We start from the raw sequence: 23,800 nt of genomic DNA on the forward strand, positions 1-23,800 counted from the left end.
CTGGAAAAATGTTGCCTGGTCTGATGATTCTCGATTTCTGTTGAGACATTCAGATAGTAGAGTCAGAATTTGGTGTAAACAGAATGAGAACATGGATCCATCATGCCTTGTTACCACTGTGCAGGCTGGTGGTGGTGGCATAATGATGTTTTCTTGGCACAGTTTAGGCCCCTTAGTGCCAATTGGGCATTGTTTAAATGCCACGGCCTACCTGAGCATTGTTTCTTACCATGTCCATCCCTTTATGACCACCATGTACCCATCCTCTGATGGCTACTTTCAGCAGGATAATGCACAATGTCACAAAGCTCGAATCATTTCAAATTGGTTTCTTGAACATGACAATGAATTCACTGTACTAAAATGGCCCCCTCAGTTACCAGATCTCAACCCAATAGAGCATCTTTGGGATGTGGTGGAATGGGAGCTTCGTGCCCTGGATGTGCATCCCACAAATCTCCGTCAACTGCAAGATGCTATCCTATCAATATGGGCCAACATTTCTAAAGAATGCTTTCAGCACCTTGTTGAATCAATGCCACGTAGAATTAAGGCAGTTCTGAAGGTGAAAAGGGGTCCAACACAGTATTAATATGGTGTTCCTAATAATCCTTAAGGTGAGTGTATAAAAACTAGCATTCACATTACGATGATACATATTAGGACCTTTATAAAGGGTACCGCTCCAGTGACATCTTGGGACCATCTTTTGATAATTTTTTTTTCTGACATTAAGCAACAACCCAAAACATCTTAAACTCAGAGTATAGTCTGTGTTTTTCTTGTACATGAACGTACGCGCATGGCCTTGCAAAGCATAGTTTTGAGTGGGCAACCATCAATTAAATTTACAGAAAATGTAATGATAATTTTTCTACCTTTTTTGTGACAGCATTCAAATAATTATGTTGGCGCCAAAAGAACAGCAAACCCTCCACATATATATGCAGTCGCAGACATCGCTTATCAGTCCATGGTGTCTTATAATGCTGATCAGGTAAAGTCTGATGGTGTAATCTGTTGGTGTGTGTCAGTGGCTATTACTGATTGTCTTTCATAATGTTTTGCAGGAGCTTAAACTGTGTTTGTTTCTCTGTACGCAGTGTATTGTCATCAGCGGAGAAAGTGGGTCTGGCAAAACAGAGAGTGCCCACCTGTTAGTGCAACAGCTGACCATTCTTGGAAAGGTACAATGCTGTGTCTTCTCCCTGAGGGTTGGTAACCTACGCAGACTGTAAAGGTCTGCATTAAGGAAAAGGTTGTGCTTAGTCTACTACCAATTGTTTGTCATTTAATTTTCAGGCTAACAATCGGAGTCTTCAGGAGAAGATCTTATTGGTCAATAGTCTGGTCGAGGCCTTTGGTAACGCCTGCACTGTGTTCAATGATAACTCCAGTCGCTTTGGGAAGTATCTGGAAATGAAGTTCACCTGTGGTGGCACAGTGGTGGGAGCTCAGATTTCTGAATACCTGCTGGAGAAGACTAGAGTCACACAGCAAGCTGGGTAAGAGTCCACATGTATACAATAAAGGTACAAGAAGGTACAAAAGTTGGTACCATTTTTTAAAAATTACCTCTTAAAAGGAGCATATCTGTACATTGATACCTTAGAGGTGTTGACTGGTACATCAATGGTACATATTGGGACCTTTTTAAAGCTACCGTCCCAGTGACAACTTTTGTACCTTTATTCTAAGAGTGCACCTGTACGAGTCCTGGATCGTAAAACTACAGACCAATTTAACATTAATTCTTCTTGAAGATGCAAGAGAAGATAACACTTGTTTATATACTGTATATTATATATAAATCTAATTGTGTCTTATGTTTTCAGTGGTGAACGTAACTTCCATATCTTCTACTATATCTATGCTGGTCTGGCAGACAGAAAGAAACTAGCTCACTACAAGCTATCAGAGAGCCAAACTCCAAAGTAAGTTCACGAGTATCCAATAACAGTCTGGTGGTTTTATCTCCTCTGGCAACCTTATTTCAGCCTTTTGGTTTTCTCTTTGTTTTTCTCATTCCAGGTACCTTCACGATGAGAATGTGAAATTAGTACCTGATGTTGTGGGGAATGACTTTTATAAGGAGCAGTTTGAGACGGTGGAACAGTGTTTTAAAGTCATCGGCTTTACTCTAGAGGTACACAACAATACTGCATGTTCATATGATAAAACATGATCAACATGCCCAATCACAATAGTGATTACAATCTTAAATGTATGATCAAACGAGCATACATATTATCTAGATCAGGGGTCTCCAACCTTTTGTGAGCAAGGGCTACCACAATGGACAAAACAATCTGGAGGGCTACTTTCTGATATAGTCTACTCAAAAAAAATTTGTTTAACTTGTTGATTTTATTTTATTTTACTTGTTAATATGTTTAAGTATTGTTTAAAATGTTAACACAGTGTTTTTCCAAATAATTTTGACAGATTGTGGTGCTGATGACATCACATACTAATTAACATATTTATGAAATCATTGCAACGTGTTTGCGGTTGGTCTAGTGTTGGCACTTAAAAACTCTTTTTTTACTCTCTGTCTTATCTGACTGTCATTGTTTGTTAATAACACCTTGGGCCCTATTTTAACGATCTAAGCACATTGTCTAAAGCGCACGCCGCATGGTCTAAATGGGAGTGTCTGAACCCACTTTTGCTAATTTAACGACACTAAAAATTGTTTATGTGCAAGCGCACAGCCTAAAAGGGTTGTTCCTATTTTCGTAATTAGTAATGGGTGTGTTTTGGGCGTAACGTGCAATAAACCAATGAGAGTCTCATCTCTCATCCCCTTTAAAAGCCAGTTGCGCCTGGCGCCATGCCTTATCCCTATTTAGAAAGCTTACCTGAAAAACTAAGCGGAGGAAGAAGACCACCAGTTTAAGATTAATGTTAAAAAGTTGTGTTGCTTTTATTTGTTCTGAAATAAAAAAAATTATTAAAACCTTTAAAAGCCTTTTTCTTTTAGTCATGGAAGTAAAAAGAGCAGGCTTTTAATTGCTGTAAATGTATTGATATCCTATATAATCATTGTAATCTCATAAATAATTAGCAAATATGCAAGAAAAGGTTTGTACTCTAAAAATCCAAACAAGAGATAAAGAATTTACAAACGTGTGGAGAGCCAAAGTGTTCAGCACTCGGACAACGCCATGGGGTTTTAAAAAGCATTAATTAAAAAAAGGTTCTCATCTCACCAAATCCACAGGTACAGTGTCATTATACAATAAATCCATGGGAAAGCATTTAAATTTTTTTTTTAAAACAGATGCATTTGTTTAAAGCAAAGCATTTATTTACTTACCAGGCTACAGGTGAAGCAGCTCTTTACGCCTTCTAATGTCTCATAATCAGTCCTCATTTATGTCCAAGAGACTCAATAATATTTTTTTACATTTGAATGCTTTAATTTTTCATATTTAAAAGCTTTTTTGTGCTGCTGCGCATTCATGTGTGGTATATAAGCAAACCCGTTTATAGGAGCATATTTCTAACGCGCTCATTATATAACAAAAACAATATTGCGCCATAGACTTTAGACCAGGTTTTTGTTGGTCAATGGCGTAGTCTATTTTAGTTGCCTCAAAATAGCAACGCGTACCAACAATGCGCCTGAACACACCTCGTTTTTAGATCAGAACGGCCATGGGCGCAAAAATGGGCGCAGATGCATTTGCTATTTAAATAACGTGGCGCTAAATGTGAAAATAATCATTGCGCCGGGTTGAAACTAGCAAAAGACACTTGCGTCGCGCATTGCGCTGCATTGCGCCGGGTGTATGATAGAGCCCCTTATGTTTAATCCAACCAGCTGTTACTTTAACTACTGCAAAAACCTTTATAAATGCGACATTGTCTGACAAAATCACCATACATTTACATTGAAGAGCTGATATACGAGGTGATTTTGGCTATATTTTCTGTGTCTCTCATGCAGTGCAGAGCATTACTGTTGCTCTTCTTGTCTTGTTGTGTTGTGAGCGCTTTTAATTGTAAATGCGAGTGAAAGTATTATTGTATATCGCAAAAATATGAGAGAATACACTGTCCCCTTACAGAGTTACTACAGAACACGTGACGACATACCACACCATAGGCAGGAGAGAACTAGCACACAAGCACCCAGAAAACCGCTGTATGTAAACACTGCTAACCTTTCATTAAGTCATGATAAACTCAATGAGCGGGCTTCTCTGTCAGTAACATATTTTGATGTTTTCGTAAAACGGCAAGTAGACTGAGAAATGCACATGGAAAACACCGCCAATTTTTAATTCTTTCACTCAGTGTCGTGTGAGAGGCGCAGTCAAGATGCTGCACGCAGCATAAGAGAGAGAGCGCGCCCAGGGGAGAGGTGCGCTCGCAACAATGAATGAAGCCATTTAAATAGTAAAATAAGAATGTAAATGGTAATCATGAAAAATCTATTTCATTGTGGCGTCTAGTGTTGATTCTGTGTCGGCCCGCCACAAATAAATGAATGTATAAGCCAAGCTAATATATATTACAATTGAGACTATTATTAGAATGTGCTTTGGCGGGCACCTACCAGACTATGTGCGGGCTACGTTGGAGGGGTCTAGATGTTAAGATGTTAAGACACCATCATTATACTGGTGCATTAAAAGTATGTAAAATGATTAAACAGTCTGTTATTTGGCTTGTTTAGCTCTTACTGTCATTTCTGTAGGGTTGCGAATCATCCTGTATAGGGAATAATCCACTGGTTAAAGGAACAAAATACACAGTTTGTGCCCAGTTAGCATTTTACACCAAGGGCCCTATCATACACAATTCAATGCGGTGCAAGGTGAAGTGTTTTTTGCTAGTTTCAGACCGACACAGTTAATTTTACATACAGCGTAACATTGTTTAAATAGCAAATGCACTTGTGCCTATTTGTGAGCCCATGGGCATGCTGTTCTGAAACTAGGTGTGTTCAGGCACATTGTTGTAGCGTTTCTATTTTGAGTCAACTAAAATAGACTATTTTACAATATTATTTATATTATTTAAGGAGCGCGTTAGTAATGTGTGCATATAAACGGGATCACAAGGCACGTACACTTTGGTTAATACACACACATGGACTGCTTTACCTGTAGCCTAGTAAGCTGATTTTTTTTGCTTTAAAAAAATGCAAATTGTAACGAGGTGCTTTAATGAAAGCGATGAGAAGATGAATCCATGTGCAAAAGGTGTTTATTAGTGATGAGCGAGTCACTCGAAACTCGGATCATTTAACCCGATCCCTAAAATGACTCGAGAACCATGAGTCCTTAGTGACCATTAACCCGAGTCAGTTGAGTCCTCTCAGATTTTGCTTTGAAAATGAGAAATTGTATCAAACACAAAGCTCTTCAAATGTTTACAACACAATTGCAACACATAACTCTGCATAAGCTGCCATATGTTCTATAACTTGAAACAATGAGTTAATTTACATCACCAAATGTCGACTGGGGGTACCGAGTGAGCCAAAAGCTCACTCGTAATTTTCTGCAGCTCTGAGTCCGAGTCCAAAGGGATGCGTTCTCGCGACAATGAGTTGGTCGGCGGCTCGAGGATTCACACAGAGAGTGACTCAACTCATAGAGCTTGAATCCTGGACTAGGAGAAACGAGCCCTGCTCGTGTTATTAACCCACTGACTCATGTAGGCTAATATGTTGCAATATTTGACTGGCACAATGTTTTGGGTAGAAGCTGCAAATGTTTAAAAAATTTAAATACGAGGACTTTTGCAGCAGTGCTGCTGTAAAGATCTGCCACCGACGGACGTACACGGCTCCTCTTGTTGACTGAGTCACTCAGAGTGACGTGAGTGGTTCACTCACAGGACCCGTGCAGCGGGCGAGCGGCTCTGTCTGGGACTCACTCACAATATCATGTTCTTGCGCGGATGAGTGACTGTGTGGCTGCATTAACCGAAGCCTATCGTGGATCTTGTAAGTCAATCTGAAACAGGACACGTTCCTCTCACGTCCCAATTCAACAAAGCCTCACATCTTTTAAACGTGGTGTTGATATATTTGTCGTTATGAAATGAAACTAAACACACACACCGAACTTTTACAATTATGTTATTGATAATGTTACCACGGACATGCATGTTTTTTTACAAGTTCCTCAGGTCACATGAGCCCTTTTTTGCGAGCAGAGGAGTCGTACACTCGTACTAGCTGCATGCGTGATCTGAGTTGCTTGGTTGCATTAGTATTAGCGATTGGAACTGGGAGATTTTGATCAAGTGATTCAAGTGACTCAAGTGACTCGCACAACCCGGATCATATTAGTGAGTGACTCAGAATAACCCGAATCCTTAAAAAGATCCGGGTTGACCATCACTAGTGTTTATTGTAAAATCCCATAAAGGGCCAGCAAACAAATCCAAAGGGTAAATCCAAAATCAGAATCCAAATACAGGCAATGTGTCAGGGCAGGCGGCAGTACAGGCAAAATCCAGATAACAGGCACAGGTCAAAAAACAGGAACAGATACAGATAAACAGGTAACAGATAAACAGATTCAGATAACAGGCAGATACAGACTAGATGTGGCGATGTAATAATCAGCCAGGAGCAGGTGAACAGGATGTGACTTATATACAAGAACAAACAGGAAGTGTGAAGTGAAACATGGCAGGATGTATATCAAAATAAAAGCCAGAACAGAACAGGATGTCAAAATAAAAGTCCAAAATACAAAAATACACAGAATACAAGATAAACACAAGACAAAACCTTACAGAATCCCCCCTCTAAAGGGCGACTCCCGGAGCCCAACATACAAATAACAAAGTCCAAATAGAGGGTGGGCGGGCGGGCCAGGACCTCTTGGCAAGGCAGGGCAGTTCAGGGGAGGTCCTGGGTCATAATGCCAGGATGGTCCAGGGTCGTGGGGCCAGCATGGTCCCGGGTCATGGGGCAGATGTGGGCCCGGGTCATGGGGCAGATGTGGGCCCGGGTCATGGGGCAGATGTGGGCCCGGGTCATGGGGCAGATGTGGGCCCGGGTCATGGGGCAGATGTGGGCCCGGGTCATGGGGCAGATGTGGGCCCGGGTCATGGGGCAGATGTGGGCCCGGGTCATGGGGCAGATGTGGGCCCGGGTCATGGGGCAGATGTGGGCCCGGGTCATGGGGCAGATGTGGGCCCGGGTCATGGGGCAGATGTGGGCCCGGGTCATGGGGCAGATGTGGGCCCGGGTCATGGGGCAGATGTGGGCCCGGGTCATGGGGCAGATGTGGGCCCGGGTCATGGGGCAGATGTGGGCCCGGGTCATGGGGCAGGCTGGGACCTGGGTCATGGGGCAGGCTGGGACCTGGGTCATGGGGCAGGCTGGGACCTGGGTCATGGGGCAGGCTGGGACCTGGGTCATGGGGTAGGAATAGACCCAGATCACAAGGAAAGGGAGGATCAGAGTACACTTCGGCCTCCGCCTCGGTGTCCTCTGCCTCCCTCCTGTGTCCGGGTACTACCCCCCCCCAAAAAAAACTTGGAAGAGCTTCCACAGACCAGGGTGACGATATTCCAGATGGTGGAGCCGACGAATCAGACGAGCCAGGTGAGCCAAGTGAATCAGACGGGACAGGTGAGCCAGGTAAGCCAGACGAACCAGACGGGACAGACGAATCAGATGAGACGGGACAGACGAATCAGATGAGACGGGCAGATCAGATGAGACGGGCAGATCAGATGAGACGGGCAGATCAGATGAGACGGGCAGATCAGATGAGACGGGCAGATCAGATGAGACGGGCAGATCAGATGAGACGGGCAGATCAGATGAGACGGGCAGATCAGATGAATCATAGGAGTCGATGAAATCAGAGCAGTCGGATGAATCGAATGAATCAGATGAGCCGGATGAATCAGATGGATCGGATGAATCAGATGGGTCGGATGAATCAAGCAGATCAAATGAGTCCAGGGGTTCGAGTTCAGGGCCTTGAGAAACACAGGGGACAAACGAGCAGCAGGCAGACCAGACGCACCACAGGGCTATGGCAAATTCAGAAATAACAGAGTCCATGAGACATACCTCTGTGGTCGTCGGTTCAGGCAGGGTGGCCATCTGGACGTCAGGTGCTGGGTGGGTAGTAGCCCTCATGAGTGCAGGTGTGGTGGTGACGATGGCCCTCTGAAATACAGGTGCAGGAATGATGGTAGCTCTCTCGAGAACAGGTGCAGAAACAGGCAAGATGGTGGCAGTTTTCGGGACAGGCAGGATGGTGGTGGTTTTCTTGAAGACAGGTGCAGGTGCAGAGACAGGCAGGATGGCGGCCATTTTGGGAACAGGCAGGGTGGCGGCCATTTTAGGGACAGGCAGGATGGCGGCCATCTTGGGAACAGGCAGGGTGGCGGCCATTTTGTGAACAGGCGTGGACAGAACAGGCATAACTGGTACAGGTGTGGGCATAACAGGCAGGACATGGCGTGGCGTGTTGGGAATAGCCTCTGAAGGTGTATCCGCAACACCCACAGTGAAGGGGGAACCACACAACAGCAACGCAAAGTCAATATATTGCTCCAGTGACCAGACAGACATATCACGTGGCATACACAAGCGCAACCATTCATCTAAGGCATTATAAAAAATCGGTTTCAAAGCGTCCTCATCATAATGCACTCGATTAGACAATTCCAGAAAGTCACTCACGTAATCCTCGATGGCGCGGTGGTTTTGGCGGAGTGCAAGTAGTGCAAAAACAGGTTTCATGTTGCTGGTGGGAAGTTACTGACCTTCGCTGGATTCCGGGTTATGGCTGATTATTCTGTAACGAGGTGCTTTAATGAAAGCGATGAGAAGATGAATCCATGTGCAAAAGGTGTTTATTGTAAAATCCCATAAAGGGCCAGCAAACAAATCCAAAGGGTAAATCCAAAATCAGAATCCAAATACAGGCAATGTGTCAGGGCAGGCGGCAGTACAGGCAAAATCCAGATAACAGGCACAGGTCAAAAAACAGGAACAGATACAGATAAACAGGTAACAGATAAACAGATTCAGATAACAGGCAGATACAGACTAGATGTGGCGATGTAATAATCAGCCAGGAGCAGGTGAACAGGATGTGACTTATATACAAGAACAAACAGGAAGTGTGAAGTGAAACATGGCAGGATGTATATCAAAATAAAAGCCAGAACAGAACAGGATGTCAAAATAAAAGTCCAAAATACAAAAATACACAGAATACAAGATAAACACAAGACAAAACCTTACACAAATATTGCATTTAAAAAAAATGTTTTTAAATGCTACCCCACAGATTTATTGTATGACTTTGTACCTCTGGAGATGAGAAACATTAGGTAATATTTTTCAAAACACTCACTCCCAGAAACAGCTTTTCACACATTCTCGCAAAATTAGACTTATGAGGTGTCATGAAACATTTTGATAAAAAAGTAAATGCTTTCAAAATAAGAAGCATACAGTTACAAACATCTCTTCATGTACTAATTTGCACATGATTTCAAATGACATCATACAAACCAATTTTGTTGTTTTTTCCACATTTAAGGGGAAAATTTTCATTACCGTAACGTGTGCAGGACTGGATTTGGGTTCTTTAACATGGAAATATTTATAATAAAAAATCTAAAAAATAAAAAGCTTCAGTTCATGTTATACTATAAACATTTACAGTAAAGACACATGTGGTATTTGGTGATCATTGGTAAATGTAGAGACAATAATAAGGAATATAATATAATGTGTCCAAGACCAATTTTCTCATCCTCCGCAACAATTTTCAATCATTGTTTAAGCCCTCAAGGAACTAACAATATAAAAAAATTGTTGGAAGGGACATAATTGACTGTAACAGTAACATTTTTTCTCTCCAGAAAAAAAGTTACAATTTTGTTTAACTGTTTAGTTCTCATTACCGACACATGAGTTTGTAAATCCATATATTTAATGTAATATTATGTTGCGGTAATGATAATTTTTAATAATGATAATCTAAAAATGTAAATAATTCTATAGGAAATAATTTTTAATCCTCTAAAAATAATGGTTCTGGTAAGTTCAGACCTTAATCTTATATGTGCAAAAAAAATGGTTAAGGGCTTTTTAAAAATTGGGATGCTGGACACCTTCTTAATCTGGATTTTGTGAGAATCACCCATTTGTAAATTCTTTATCTCCTGTTTATTACACATATAACACATTTTTACTTCTGCAAACTTCTTTGCATATTTGTAAATTATTCTTATAAACCCTTTTTTACAGTGATCATGCATCATACTTCAGCATATTTTACTTAATACTCCATGACTAAAATAACGACTTTAAAAGAGAACAAATCTTTAATTACCCAAATAACCATTTAAATGAATAAATCATTGAGCCTTTTCGCCCTGACACAGATGTAATTCTGTAGTGTTAGTGTTATAAACGATAATTTATTCACCCTTTGTAGCATGTAATGTGAGAGACACTACAACAGATACAATAAAGTCACATGCAAGTATCAAATAAAAAGTATGGTAACTGCACCTCAAATGTAGTACAATTTATTTACTGAAGCAGTTTACCTTTTTATACACATCCTTAGCAGGAGGCATACATTGTAACTACATAATGTGGTCAACTCACCACCAAGTATACAGCATTTATGTAAATACCAAAGTGGTATAAAGAAAAATAGCCCTATAATAAACTTGAGCTCTGTTAAGGTTGACAATCCTAATCATTAGGCTTAGTTGCAAATGTCATTTATTTTGGAAAAGAGGTCTTAATGTTCTTTAATGAACAAATAATGAAGCGTAAAATGCAAGAAGGAACGCTGATGCTCTCTGACCGTGAAAAGCCCTGCCTGCCCATTCAGGTCGACTGCTCTAAACATTGTCAATGGCCTGTGTGGAGGGTTATGTAGAAGACATGACCCACTGCTCTAATGCCATCAGTCTCTGCAGTTAACATCAGGACAATCAATGATGCATGCTGGGATACATTATCAGTGCACTGTTGTCTGGAAGGCCACATCATACTTTATCATTAGCTCAATGTGAAATGAGATATCCCACAATAAATACACTATCAAAGACAGGCCAGTATATTAGCTACAAAATATTGAAATATGAATGTACTGAAGACTTAAGGTAGCCCACATATAAATATTTGTGACACATATATGATTGATAGTTTTAACAGTTTAAATAGGGACTCAATGTGCCTTTGGTTTTGGTGCTATTTAGCTCAGATTGCTGACGAAAGTAGAAATATAGTCAAATTTATGCTGTTCTCTTTCTGTGCTGTACAAATGGTTACTGACATATGCAAATTTATATGACCGAATGACACCTAAAAACAAAGGAAGCTATATTTGGAAAAATAAATAAAATAGCATTCTGCCTCACATGTTTAGCTTTTAAAAATATTGTCTGTTTAGATGGGCCACATTCAAATGGTCACATAAAGAACCTCAAAAAACACTTTGAGGGCACATTAGACAAGCCGTAATGTTACCTTAGTCACCTAGAGACAGCAGTAATCCCACACCTATGATGAGTAACATTGATTGTTTGACTTCTGTGGCATTACAGTGCACAGTATTCTCATATGAAGCCTCATAATCCAACAGACAAATATTGCAATGTGTCTCTAGTGTAAAATTATGAAGCACTGGCCATTACTGTCTTAAACAGATATTATCAAACATGTAATTAATCATGTCATTATGCTTGATGTCTATTCTGTGGTGTTTGTAATTCAATTGATGTTGTTGATGCGTTCATACAACCGACACTTGTTTATTAATTATTATTAGGAGCTTGGGAGCGTTTACAGCATCTTAGCTGGGATCCTAAAAGCGGGTGATGTTGAGTTCACATCAGTTGCATCTGAGCATCAGACGGACAAGAGCAACATTTCCAACATGTCAGAACTAGAGAGCGGTACGTTTAAGGATTACTAGTATGTCATCACAGACTGACCTTTTGTACTGTTTGCAACCAAATAGCTTAATATGATACTGGGCATTTACATTAACAGTGTTTATGTAATTCTGCAGAACCATAACAAATCTTTCATACAGTTTTTCTGTGTTTGTGTGCGTAGCTGCATCGCTGCTGTGTATTCGTGCAGATGAGCTACAGGAAGCTCTGACGTCTCACTGTGTGGTTATGAGGGGTGAAACCATCGTCAGGTCAAACACGGTGGAGAAGGCCACCGAGGTGCGAGACGCCATGGGCAAAGCACTGTACGGACGTCTGTTTAGCTGGATTGTCAACCGGGTGAACACTCTGCTAAAACCAGAAGACCAATCTGGGTGAGAGAAATAAAGAATATAAAGAGTGAAACACTCTCAACAAAAGTTATACCTTTTTGTCACTGGGACAGTACCTATTAAAAATGTCCCAATATGTATCATTTGGGTACAGATATGTACCTTTGAAATACTAGCATGTACCTTAGAGGTACCAGTATGTACATTTAAGGTACAAAATTGATCTTTTTTAAAAAAGTTAAACATTCGATCTCTTTTGAATTGCAAGTTAAATCAAATAGAGACTGGTTGAGAACATGTGCTCATCAGATTTACCTAACACTGTGATCACAGATTATGCTTAGATTTACAAAAAAATGTTTAGATCTAATGGGGCATACACACCAAACGCGAAGCATCACATTCCTCGCTCTAGATTACTTGCAGTAACAACAAATCATTGAATTCGCGTTTGGTGTATACACCCCATTATGCTTATTATTAGCGCATGATTTTGTGTTATTTGCGCCGCTCAATTTGTGTAATTCGCATAGCCCCATGCAAGTTTGCGTCTATTCGCATCTTTACAATGACTTTGTATGTACTCTACTCGCACAAATCGTTGAATTTGCATTTGGTCTGTACGCCCCATTATTCTCCGTACACCACAAATGCAAAGCATTGCGTTCCTTGTTCTAGATTACTCACAGCTTTTTAACTTTGTGTCATGCTAATTTTTCCCTTGAGTTTAACATTTTCAACTTGCTCGAAGATACGTTTGAGGCGAATAGCACGTGTTTCACATCATTCTTATCGCCCGAGCAAGTTTGCGTCTTTGCATTGACTTTGTATGTAATCTACTCGCACAAATCGTTGAATTCGCATTTGCTGTGTATGCCGAATTATTCTGCAAAGCATTGCGTTCCTCGTTCTAGATTACTCGCGGGATTTATCTTTGTGTCTTGAAAATTTTTTCCTTGAGTTTAACATTTTCAACTTGCTCAAAGATGCGTTTGAGTGTTGCATGTTTCACGTCATTCTTATCGCCTGAGCAAGTTTGCGTCTTTGCATTGACTTTGTATGTACAGTAATCTACTTGCACAAATCGTTGAATTCGCATTTGGTGTGTATGCCCAGTAATTCTACGCGGGATTTAACTTTGTGCCAAGCAAATTTTTACCTTGAGTTTCAACTTGCACGAAGATGTGTTTGAGGCGAATAGCATGTGTTTCACATCATTCTTATCGCCTGAGCAAGTTTGCGTCTTTGAATTGACTTTGTATGTAATCTACTCGCACAAATCGTTGAATTCGCATTTGGTGTGTATGCCGAATTATTCTGCAAAGCATTGCGTTCCTCGTTCTAGATTACTCGCGGGATTTAACTTTGTGTCTTGCAAATTTTTTCCTTGAGTTTTACATTTTCAACTTGCTCAAAGATGCGTTTGAGTGTTGCATGTTTCACGTCATTCTTATCGCCTGAGCAAGTTTGCGTCTTTGCATTGACTTTGTATGTACAGTAATCTACTTGCACAAATCGTTGAATTCGCATTTGGTGTGTACGCCCAGTAATTCTACGCGGGATTTAACTTTGTGCCAAGCAAATTTTTACCTTGAGTTTCAACTTGCACGAAGATGTGTTTGAGGCGAATAGCGCGTGTTTCACATCATTCTTATCGCCTGAGCAAGTTTGCGTCTTTGCATTGACTTTGTATGTAATCTACTCACGCAAATCATTGAATTCGTGTTTGGTGTAGCCTATACTTAAATATTTCTTGAACATTTTTTCCGAAACAAAGTTATCTGGGCTATGTAATGCATTTTCATTTTAGTTCTTTATATTTTTTTATTGTACTGATTGTTTTTTGTGTAGGTTGATAGGTAGACACAACATACTTTGCATCTATAATTTTACTTATTAGCTATATTATAGTTATTAAAATGATTATGCAACCCATTCTCACCAAATGACACGCAGTGTGATTATCATGCAATAGATACGCCAAATTCCACTTTTGCGTGCATATGATATGCCAGTCCTTCCAGTGCACTTATATGGCGCATCATGTCGTGTCATTTTATTTATTGGTTTCTCATTTGTTTTCTGTCTTTTTTTTACCATTGTTGCTTGGGTTTTAGGTTAGAACAACTTTTTGTTACATAAAATGACATCCTAACCCAAACCCCGATTCTATACCCAACTCCAAGCGACCATGATTTAAAAGTAGACAAACAATGGAGAAACCTATATATTAAATTACATAATAAAGGAAAACCCAAATCTAACCCTAAACCCAAGCAAAAATGGAAAACAAATGAGAAACCAATAAATAAAACGTCACGACACGATCTGCCATAAAAGTGAACGGGAAGGACTGGCGTATCATATGCAGGCAAAAACGAAATTTGGTGTATCTATTGCACGATAATCACACTGCGTGTCATTTGTACGCATTTGGTGAGAATGGGTTGGACTATTATAGTTATTAAAGTTTTTCAACCCCTATGGAGTCATCTGACATTGGCTTAACTTAGAACTAATATACGTTACACTATTACTACGCTCGCTAGTAAGGTTTAATCTTAGCCACTGTACTCTGCTTCTTATGTTGTCCACTGATTTTTCTGTGTTTTAATTTAATTAATGTAAATCTGCTTTGAAAAAAATTTAACAATTGTAAAAATCGCTTTATCATCAATATAATTTTTAAACAATGGTCCCTAGCTGTCACTTTCGAAATGTTTGCATCTAATGAGTTCATACATCAAGGTACATATTGGTACCAAATATATACATATATGGCAGCCTTGTGTCTCACATATGATGAAGAAAATATACATGTACACATATCTGTACCTAAACCACTAAAAGAGTGATTCATTCAATTTACTCAATTTTTTAAGGTAAGTGGTTACAATTAATTTATTTAAGCTACATTTAAACAAAAGTTTTTTTGTTTTGTTTTGCCTTTCTAATTTTTTTGTTTAAATGTAGCTTAAAAAATTATTGCAACCACTTACCTTAAAAAATTAAGTAAATTGAATGAATCATTTATTTTTTGTGATGATACAGGACCTTTTAAAATGCCAATTTGCCAGTGACAGCTTGGGACCATTTTTTGACTATTTGTTTTCTGACAGTGTACAAAACATTACTTATTAAATTTTTAACTACCATTGAATATATTTAAAATGTTATAATACTTTATAGTCATAATTTTGTTTAATTATATAGAAGACAGCAGACATTAAGATTTTGTGTGTTACATATCCTCAGAGATGAAGACAAAGGCCTCAACATTGGTATCCTGGATATCTTTGGCTTTGAAAACTTTAAAAGAAACTCTTTCGAGCAGCTCTGCATCAACATAGCCAATGAACAGATCCAGTTCTACTTTAACCAGCACATCTTTGCCTGGGAGCAGGTACACCCTGTTTCTAATAAAGCCGTCTCATCTAAGAGCTTTTCTCTGCCGTTGGGAGCATTTCCAAGATTTTTTATTTTTTATTTCTAGTCTTCAGTATAACCTTTTTCCATCTAAATGCTGATAACACTTCATCATTTATCATTTCATAAGGCTGTGAGTGGTGGGGGTTGGGGGAAGTATAGAATAGTCACCATTTTCTTTTCACCCAGACAAGCGTGACAATTCCCCAGACTGACTGGGCCGACTGTAGCCTAGAGGGAAAATGTGATTTGGTGTCTCTAAACGTTTCAGACTAACCCATATTAGTGGCTTCATAAATCATTCGAAACGAGAGTTATGTCAGGGCAAGCTGACTTTGGTTTTGTGTCCGTAAGATTACTGAATTTATTGCTTTGGTAAATGTGAGATGGCCACCTTTGTGCATAAAGAAAATGAAGACCATTTTAAAACTATTGAGCAGTTTTGGATTGTGACATTAATGACACATTTCCCCTCCAAATGATAAGCCTTACAAAAAATCATTTGTTTTTGTGGTCAGAAGGCTCTAGTACACATTAGAGAGTGTATTTTGCTGAAGTCCTTTGAATTGCTGTGGTTTTTGCCTTCCCTGAGGCTCATATGTCAGCATTGGTTTTACTGTCCCAAAAATGAGGTTGTTCGCTGGATGACTTTACCCTTGGCTAAAAGCTCTATATTCTGCCTCACAGATTAAATTTCTTACACATGTATGTGTGTATGTGTGTATTATAGTATTATGATCTAGAGTAGGAACAGTTCAGACATTTGCTAACAGGGGTGAGCATCTGCTTACAGGAAGTCAGCGTGCAGCAGCAGGAAGTGTCTGACTCACTGCAGAGCCCTTCACAGTCAGTCACTCTGATTTAGGGGGGTTACAACCCCAGGCATTAACTAGCACATTTCAATGGTGTTGTTTAAAACTTTAAATATTTTTAAATGTTTAAGTAGACAGATGGAGAGGAAAGGAGAGAAACGACAGCAGATGTAAAGGTCATGGGACAAATGACTATATTTAAAACAAAAAATGCAAGATAAAAACATTAGCAGTATATTGTAATAAATATAAGAACAATGTCTGATAATGTTAAAGGATTAGTCTACTTTCTTAAAAAAACATCCAGATAATTTACTCATAACCATGTCCTATAAAATGTTGATGTCTTTCTTTGTTCAGTCGAGAAGAAATTATGTTTTTTGAGGAAAACATTCTAGGATTTTTCTAATTTTAATGGACTTTAATGGACCCCAACACTTAACAGTTTTAATGCAGTTTAAAATTGCTGTTTCAAAGGACTCTAAAAGATCCCAAATGAGGCAAACGAGGGTCTTGCACTTTCGTTAGAAAAAATATGCACTTTTAAACCTCATCTTCTCATCTTCCCCCGGTCCTGTGACGTGCCAGCACGACTTCACGTAATTGCGTATTGACGTAGAAAGGTCACGTGTTACATATATGAATCGCATATTTGCGGATGATTTTAAACAATAAACTGACACACAGACATTAATTAGTATCATTCCACATACAACAACGTCTGAACGATCCTCTTACTCCACACTTGTAAACACTGGGGCGTTGTTTTGCATACGTCATCCCTGACCTCTTGACGTAATGACATTTTATGTGAGGTCACGCTGGTGTGTCACAGGACCGGAGGAAGATGAGAAGTTGTGGTTGCACATCCATAATGCGAATCTCCAGTTCCATAACATCCCAAGTTGCTCTATTGGATTGAGATCTGGTGTGGGGGACATTGGAGTTGAGTGAACTCATTATCATGTTCAAGAAACCAGTTTGACTTTGAGATGATCTGAGCTTTGTGACATGGTGCATTGTCCTGCTGGAAGTAGCCATCAGCCAACAGTACACTGTAAGGCTGCACGATTATTTGCATGCGATTGTCACACGCATCTCGTCAGTAAAGCTGGTTCCTTGATTAGTACAAATTCCATCAGCTGCTTTCAGACGGAGCAACATTTACTACACAAAGCTGTAGTTCACTGACAAGTAAACTACAATTATCATCTGCGATAATGAATGCAATATTTCCCCTCTTGTCAGACTATTTCATATGTATTAGCCTATTTATGCATTTTTGTTTGATGCCTAATTTCATTTTCCCAAAAATATTATTTTGCATACAAACAATATTTAAAAAGTAATTCAAAACTGGCCCTCAATGGTCCCCCTGGAACCCCTGTTAAAGACCCATGGTCTAAAACCTTTCTCGTAATTATTATTTAGGATGAGTATCTAAATGAAGACGTGGATGCTCGAGTGATTGAGTATGAAGACAACCGGCCTCTGCTGGATCTCTTTCTTCAGAAGCCCATGGGGATGTTATCTCTACTGGATGAGGAGAGCCGCTTCCCTCAAGCAACTGATCAGACGCTTGTCGGCAAGTTCTTTCTTAAAACATCATAGTTTTATTGTATATAGTATATATTATTAACACTAACCCTTTACAACTAAATGTCTTCTGTTCATTTCAGAGAAATTTGAGGACAACTTGAAATCCAAAAACTTCTGGAGACCAAAGAGGGTTGATCTGGGCTTTGGAATCCATCACTATGCAGGCAAGGTAGAAATAATCCATATTTATGCTTCACATACTACAGAAATATAATTAAAAGAGAGAACCATGCAAATTTATCCAAAACAAACAGTAATATTCCATTTTTGTTTTCTGTATGGTTATAGGTTATCTACAATGCCAGCGGGTTTCTGGCTAAGAACAGAGATGCTCTGCCAGCTGATATTGTTCTTCTGCTGAGATCCTCAGAGAATGAATTGATCCGTAAATTGGTTACCCACCCGCTCACCAAAACAGGTATTTTTACAGAGCTTTTGGTTTGCTTGTTTAGATGATGTGGTTTCTGCTGTACATTTAGTTATTATTCAATAATCTAAAAAAATGCACTTAAATGCCAAGTCCAGTCATGCAACTCTTTGGTTTGGTTCTTATAAAATGGCAACACAGCTAATCTTTCCTTTTCTATCAATGTGATCTATGTATTTCCATTCTGTCATGATTCATCTTAATGCAGTGCGCCATGGGTTTATTCCTAAGCCCCCCTCCTCCCCAAGCACCACCTGCCTAGATCTGCTACGGGGTTCTCAGTTTTTCCTTGCAGCAGTATGTTTTCCTGTCCTCTGTAAATATGTGCATTTTTCAGCAAAAGCCTTTACTCATGCCAACAGCAGCAGCGTAGCAGATCTAGATGCACCATTAAAATGATAAAACTACATTCTAAGATTTGTGTTATTTAGTATTGAAACACAATAACCTTTATGGGCTCTGTCATACACCCGGCCCAATGCCGGGGAATGCACGACGCAAGTGTCTTTTGCCAGTTTCAACCAGGCGCAATGATCATTTTCATGTTTAGCATCACGTTGTTTAAATAGCAAATGCTTTTACGCCCAACTTTGCGCCCATGGGCATTCTGGTCTGAAAACAAGGTGTAGTGAATCTCAGAGGATGTAATCAAACCATTTTTCCATTGTTAAATTAGCAAAAGTGTCATCGGATACGCCAATTTAGACCATGCGCTTTAGACAATGCGCTTAGATCGTTAAAATAGGGCCCAAATTGTGTGTTGACCTTATTTATATATTATTTTTGTTTAACAATGAGAACTAATAATCTGTCAGTTCCTGTAGCTGTAACAGTAGAACATGGGGCTAACATGTGTTGCATACTGTACATCCAAAGGGCTTTGATGAGATGGACGAAGGCCATCTGAATGACACAGACACACTGAATGACTGATTACATCCTCTGAGATTCACTGCTGATCGTTTCCAGGAAATCCACTGAGATGTCTAATCTAGTCTTTATTCACAACAAAAGTCTTTTGTTAGCCTGCCTCAGCTCCTTTATGTGTCTCAGCTTTGACCTCTGAAATATGTGGTCTCCTCTTATCTGATGCGATGTCCTTGACATACTTAACCTTTAAATAACCAAACAGGTTATCTTTGAAGAACATGTGATTTTAGATTTCTAATGTCTGTTAATATCACTTTATATGCCTTATTTTGATTGGTTGAGAAATGTTTAATGGGTATGCATTATTTTTAGACATCTAACCTGTCAATGTCTTAAAATAACCACCAGAACAATGTCTGTTGTAACTGTGGTATAAGCAGAATAATTGACTCCTGTCCTTTGAATTATTTGAAAATAACTTGTCGTGCCACATTACCACCTTGGGTGTGTATTATTTTCGAATAATTCAACGGCCCATCATCAATTATTCCCTATGTAATATGTACGACAATATTTCTAACACCTCCCGCTCTCTCTTTTTGAAGGTAACCTGGCTCACACTAAAGGCAAGACTGCTGGATCTGCTCGTATGGGCACAAACTCATCACAACGCACGAGTAGCTTTGCCAAGGTACCTTTATGCTTTAACCTCCCTTCTTTTTTACATTTTGTATATGTGACTTCTTTATGTAAAAAATCTCTTTTGATTGAATGGTCCTGGATTATAAAATAGTTGCCTCTTGCCAAGATGACAGTGCTTTAACTTTTCTCCTCATTTCTTTCTTATCAATGAAAGTTAATTTCTCCTTCTTTCAATAACTACTTCTGTCTAAAGCTGGAGGTCCTCATGTTGCTCCGTACTGTATCAGTCAGTGAGGTAATGGAATTGTACCTGTAGTGTTTGTGCTGTACAGTATTGAAGTCCTGTTAGAGAATATGTCAAATGACTTTATGTCCACTGTTTTGTGTGCACATACCAAATCAATTTGGGGAAATGGTGCTATTTGTGACTAAAAATCTTTAGATTTTGTAACATTCCATTTGATAGTCACTCCTTAATGTTCAGAGAAATCATGTTTTCAATTTTAGGCCAAAAGAACCAGAGCCATACCACCACAGACATATGGGCATGTATCTAACATACAGTACAGTAATGAAATATTGGTAAAGATTGTGAAAAAAACTGGTCTTAAACTGTAAAAACCTAATGATCTCCTAAAAGCAACATTAAAAAGATGAGGTGAAAATATCACATTGATGATCAATTTTAATAAACCATGAAATTTTGAATAATTGTGTTATATATATATACTACATTTTATTTAATTTTTAAGTTTGAAAGGAGCAAACCTATACTATTATTTACAGTTAAATATATGAAATAATGTAAGTACATTCATTAAGCCCTTCATTATATCCAGTGCCGCTGCTAGCCATTTTGGTGCCCTAAGCATAATTCCTTTTTAATGCCCCCCACCCCGACCCTGAGTTTGTTTTTGCCAGTTTAATTTTTTTATTACCAAACATATATCATAATAGCAAAAAGTAAAATCTTTACAGCTTTAGCCAACACACATTACACATTTGAAAGTGCAAACTTTTATAAAATAGCAAAATAGAAAAAATTACCAAACTTAAATTATCAAAATAATCCAGACATGTTTTTCCCATGCACAATGTCACTTTAAATAAATTACATTAAATAAACATCAATAAGTAAACAAGAATACTCAATATTCTTAAATAAAACAATGATTCAGAGAACTAAGTGTCACAGTAATGTTTGCCTCATATCATATATAATGACGTTTTATATTTATATATATTTAACTGTCAGGAATTGTTAGCCTAGCATGTGCACTGACTGCTAACGTTAACTTTTACTGAGAAAGTATTAGCCACCATCACGTCAAAATAAACCACAAAATAAACTACTGCTCAATATTTAAAGAAACGTAGTAAAGAAAGTAACAGCTGCGTCAGTTATTTGTAAAATGCATATGCATAGGTAATGTTTTACAGTAATGTTTCTCAATTTAGCTTGCACTGAGATTATAAATTATAACAACATAGTTTGTCATCACAGCAAGTTCGAGGCGCATTACGATTAGCAGCAGCTGCAGCCCATGCGCATTTCCCTTATTTAGGAATGATTAAACATGATGGACTTACCTGCAAGTGATGCACGGGCATCATCCCGCAGTTTCTTCTTTTTATTTTTTCCGATCCTGACTCCTGCTGTGTTTTCGGGGCCATTTGCAAAAGTTGCCTACTTACTTGTCCGTTTCTCAATCCGAAGGCTGCATCCTGCGCGAGGTCGCAGGCTGCATACGTCATCAAGCCTGGTTTATTTCAGTTAACTGAACATTACATTAGCAAGTCATAAGCATATTACAACAATTTAAGATTAACTAAGAATAATAGTCAACTTTATAATCGTTAATATTACCAAATAAGAACGTTTGATGACGTATGCTAGATATGTGACCTCTGCAGGCTGCAGCCTTCGGATTGAGCAACGGCCTCTGTCAAACTTAGTCAGGCGCCCGCGCGATCAACCGGCACGGACCATCAAAGGCTGGGGGCATACTTTCTAGACTAGAGCAATTAAATTATTTCGTTCCCCCTTTTTTTGTAACATATATACATGGATAAAAAGTGCCTAATAATATTTCTATAGGGTAATGAAATAATTTCAGCATTATAATTTTTTTTCATTAGGCTATTATTTTTGGTGCCCTCTCAGCACGTGGTGCCCCACGCACAGCGCGTGATGCGCGTTATGGGAGCGGCGGGGCTGATTATATCAGTAGTACATCTGCACACAAATAGCACTATTTTCTTGTTTTGTGACATTACCTTTCTATCTGTACTGTAGCTATTATGCATTTGTAGATTGAGTGATTTAAAGCTTGAATAGTTTATATAATTTACATTAAGTGTCTCTGTGCAATGAAGAATTGTATTCATGTGTTTGTGCACTTGTGTTTCTGGGCTTACTTGTGTTTCAAGTTAAATGTGTTTCTGCATTGAGATTATTATTTCTAAGAGAATTATTAAGAGAACACATGATCTACTTAAACCCTCATTCAGGTTGCACCCAGAAATGATTAGGGTCTAAACATATTGAAATTATGTCTTTGATGAAGACCTGCATACATTACCATTTATTTGCATATTAAAATACAGCATCGTTAGAAATTTTCAATGAAAGGTTCTGCCCATTTAAACCACATGAAACCAAAGCTCCTGTGTCAGTGAGTTATTCTGCTTATTTTTAATATTGTTTAAAGAAATAGTTCATCTGAAATTCAACTGTAATTCAGGGACGCCATGACACTCAAATCAACTGACACTGTCAAATCAACATATATCTTTGTTACTTTAACTTAAAAAATTAAGTTAAACATTTTCAACTTGATTTTATAAGTTATGTCAACTTTTCATACGCCAAAACTTTAAATAGTATGTTGAATTGACTTGCAAAACCAGGTTGTTTTAATTTCATGCTGCATTTTTACAGTGTAGCATTTTTGAGCCCTTTACCACACCCATGTTACTTCTAATAAGAATGAGTGTGTGGGCCATTGATGATGCCCCGCTGTAACTGATGATAAACCTGGTGTGGCATGCATGCATTTACATGTATAAACATAAACATGAAAGTAAATAATGGCTTAAACTTCCCAGATTTGTGTTCTGAAATGAGGATCTTTCAGTCTTGGCTGTATAAGGGTTCACATTATCTGATTTCATATATAACAGCTTTCTTTGAATATATTAATATACAGCCTATTATAACAATGCTATGCAAATAATATGTAAAAAAGTAGCTTTAAATAAATATTTTTAAAGTGCGTTAATAAATCCAACAACCCCCCGTGACTCGTCCATATGGTAAGATTAATAAACCATTGCAAAGCAATTGTCTCTTTGTTTCTGCAGTTAAAAAGCCAAAGTTGGCAATTCTGACTATACTGGCACATGCAACTTATCCAAACGTGCAAGGTGCTCTACATTTCATATTAAACCCTGGAGTACCCAAGGGTCAAATTTGGCCAATGTAAATTGATGCTAAGAGAAGGGTTCTTGGGTTCTCCAGGGTTAAAATCATATTTAGGAGTTAATCAAACTAAATACCAAAAACAGATTTTTTTCAACAGTATACGTTTTAAAATGTATTTAAAACAGTGTGGTTATCTTGTCAAAAGTTTAGCTGCAAAATAGGTAAGCTGTTTTTTTTTTATTTCGGTGTTGACACGGAAATTTGACTTAATTGTCTCTCTTGTGAGTTAATAGTATGGTGTGTTTACTTTTAAATGATAGTAAGAAGATTCTTAAAACAAATAATA

At 38.6% G+C, this 23,800-nt stretch overlaps 1 protein-coding gene across 1 annotated transcript in view; it reads left to right on the top strand.

Annotated features, from left to right (window-relative positions):
- myo3a (myosin IIIA) overlaps positions 1–23,800 on the top strand; it is a 116,795-nt gene that overhangs the window by 75,676 nt on the left and 17,319 nt on the right. Inside the window, exons 12-24 of the mRNA XM_073813174.1 lie at positions 893–997; positions 1,104–1,187; positions 1,303–1,505; positions 1,836–1,934; positions 2,032–2,146; positions 11,796–11,922; positions 12,086–12,296; positions 15,510–15,657; positions 17,924–18,077; positions 18,172–18,260; positions 18,380–18,509; positions 19,994–20,079; positions 20,284–20,325. Coding sequence (XP_073669275.1) covers positions 893–997; positions 1,104–1,187; positions 1,303–1,505; positions 1,836–1,934; positions 2,032–2,146; positions 11,796–11,922; positions 12,086–12,296; positions 15,510–15,657; positions 17,924–18,077; positions 18,172–18,260; positions 18,380–18,509; positions 19,994–20,079; positions 20,284–20,325 — 1,593 coding nt within the window. The remainder of the gene's footprint in view (positions 1–892; positions 998–1,103; positions 1,188–1,302; positions 1,506–1,835; positions 1,935–2,031; positions 2,147–11,795; positions 11,923–12,085; positions 12,297–15,509; positions 15,658–17,923; positions 18,078–18,171; positions 18,261–18,379; positions 18,510–19,993; positions 20,080–20,283; positions 20,326–23,800) is intronic.

The sequence above is a fragment of the Paramisgurnus dabryanus genome, chromosome 22 (genome assembly GCF_030506205.2).
Source record: "Paramisgurnus dabryanus chromosome 22, PD_genome_1.1, whole genome shotgun sequence".
Lineage (NCBI taxonomy): Eukaryota > Metazoa > Chordata > Actinopteri > Cypriniformes > Cobitidae > Paramisgurnus > Paramisgurnus dabryanus.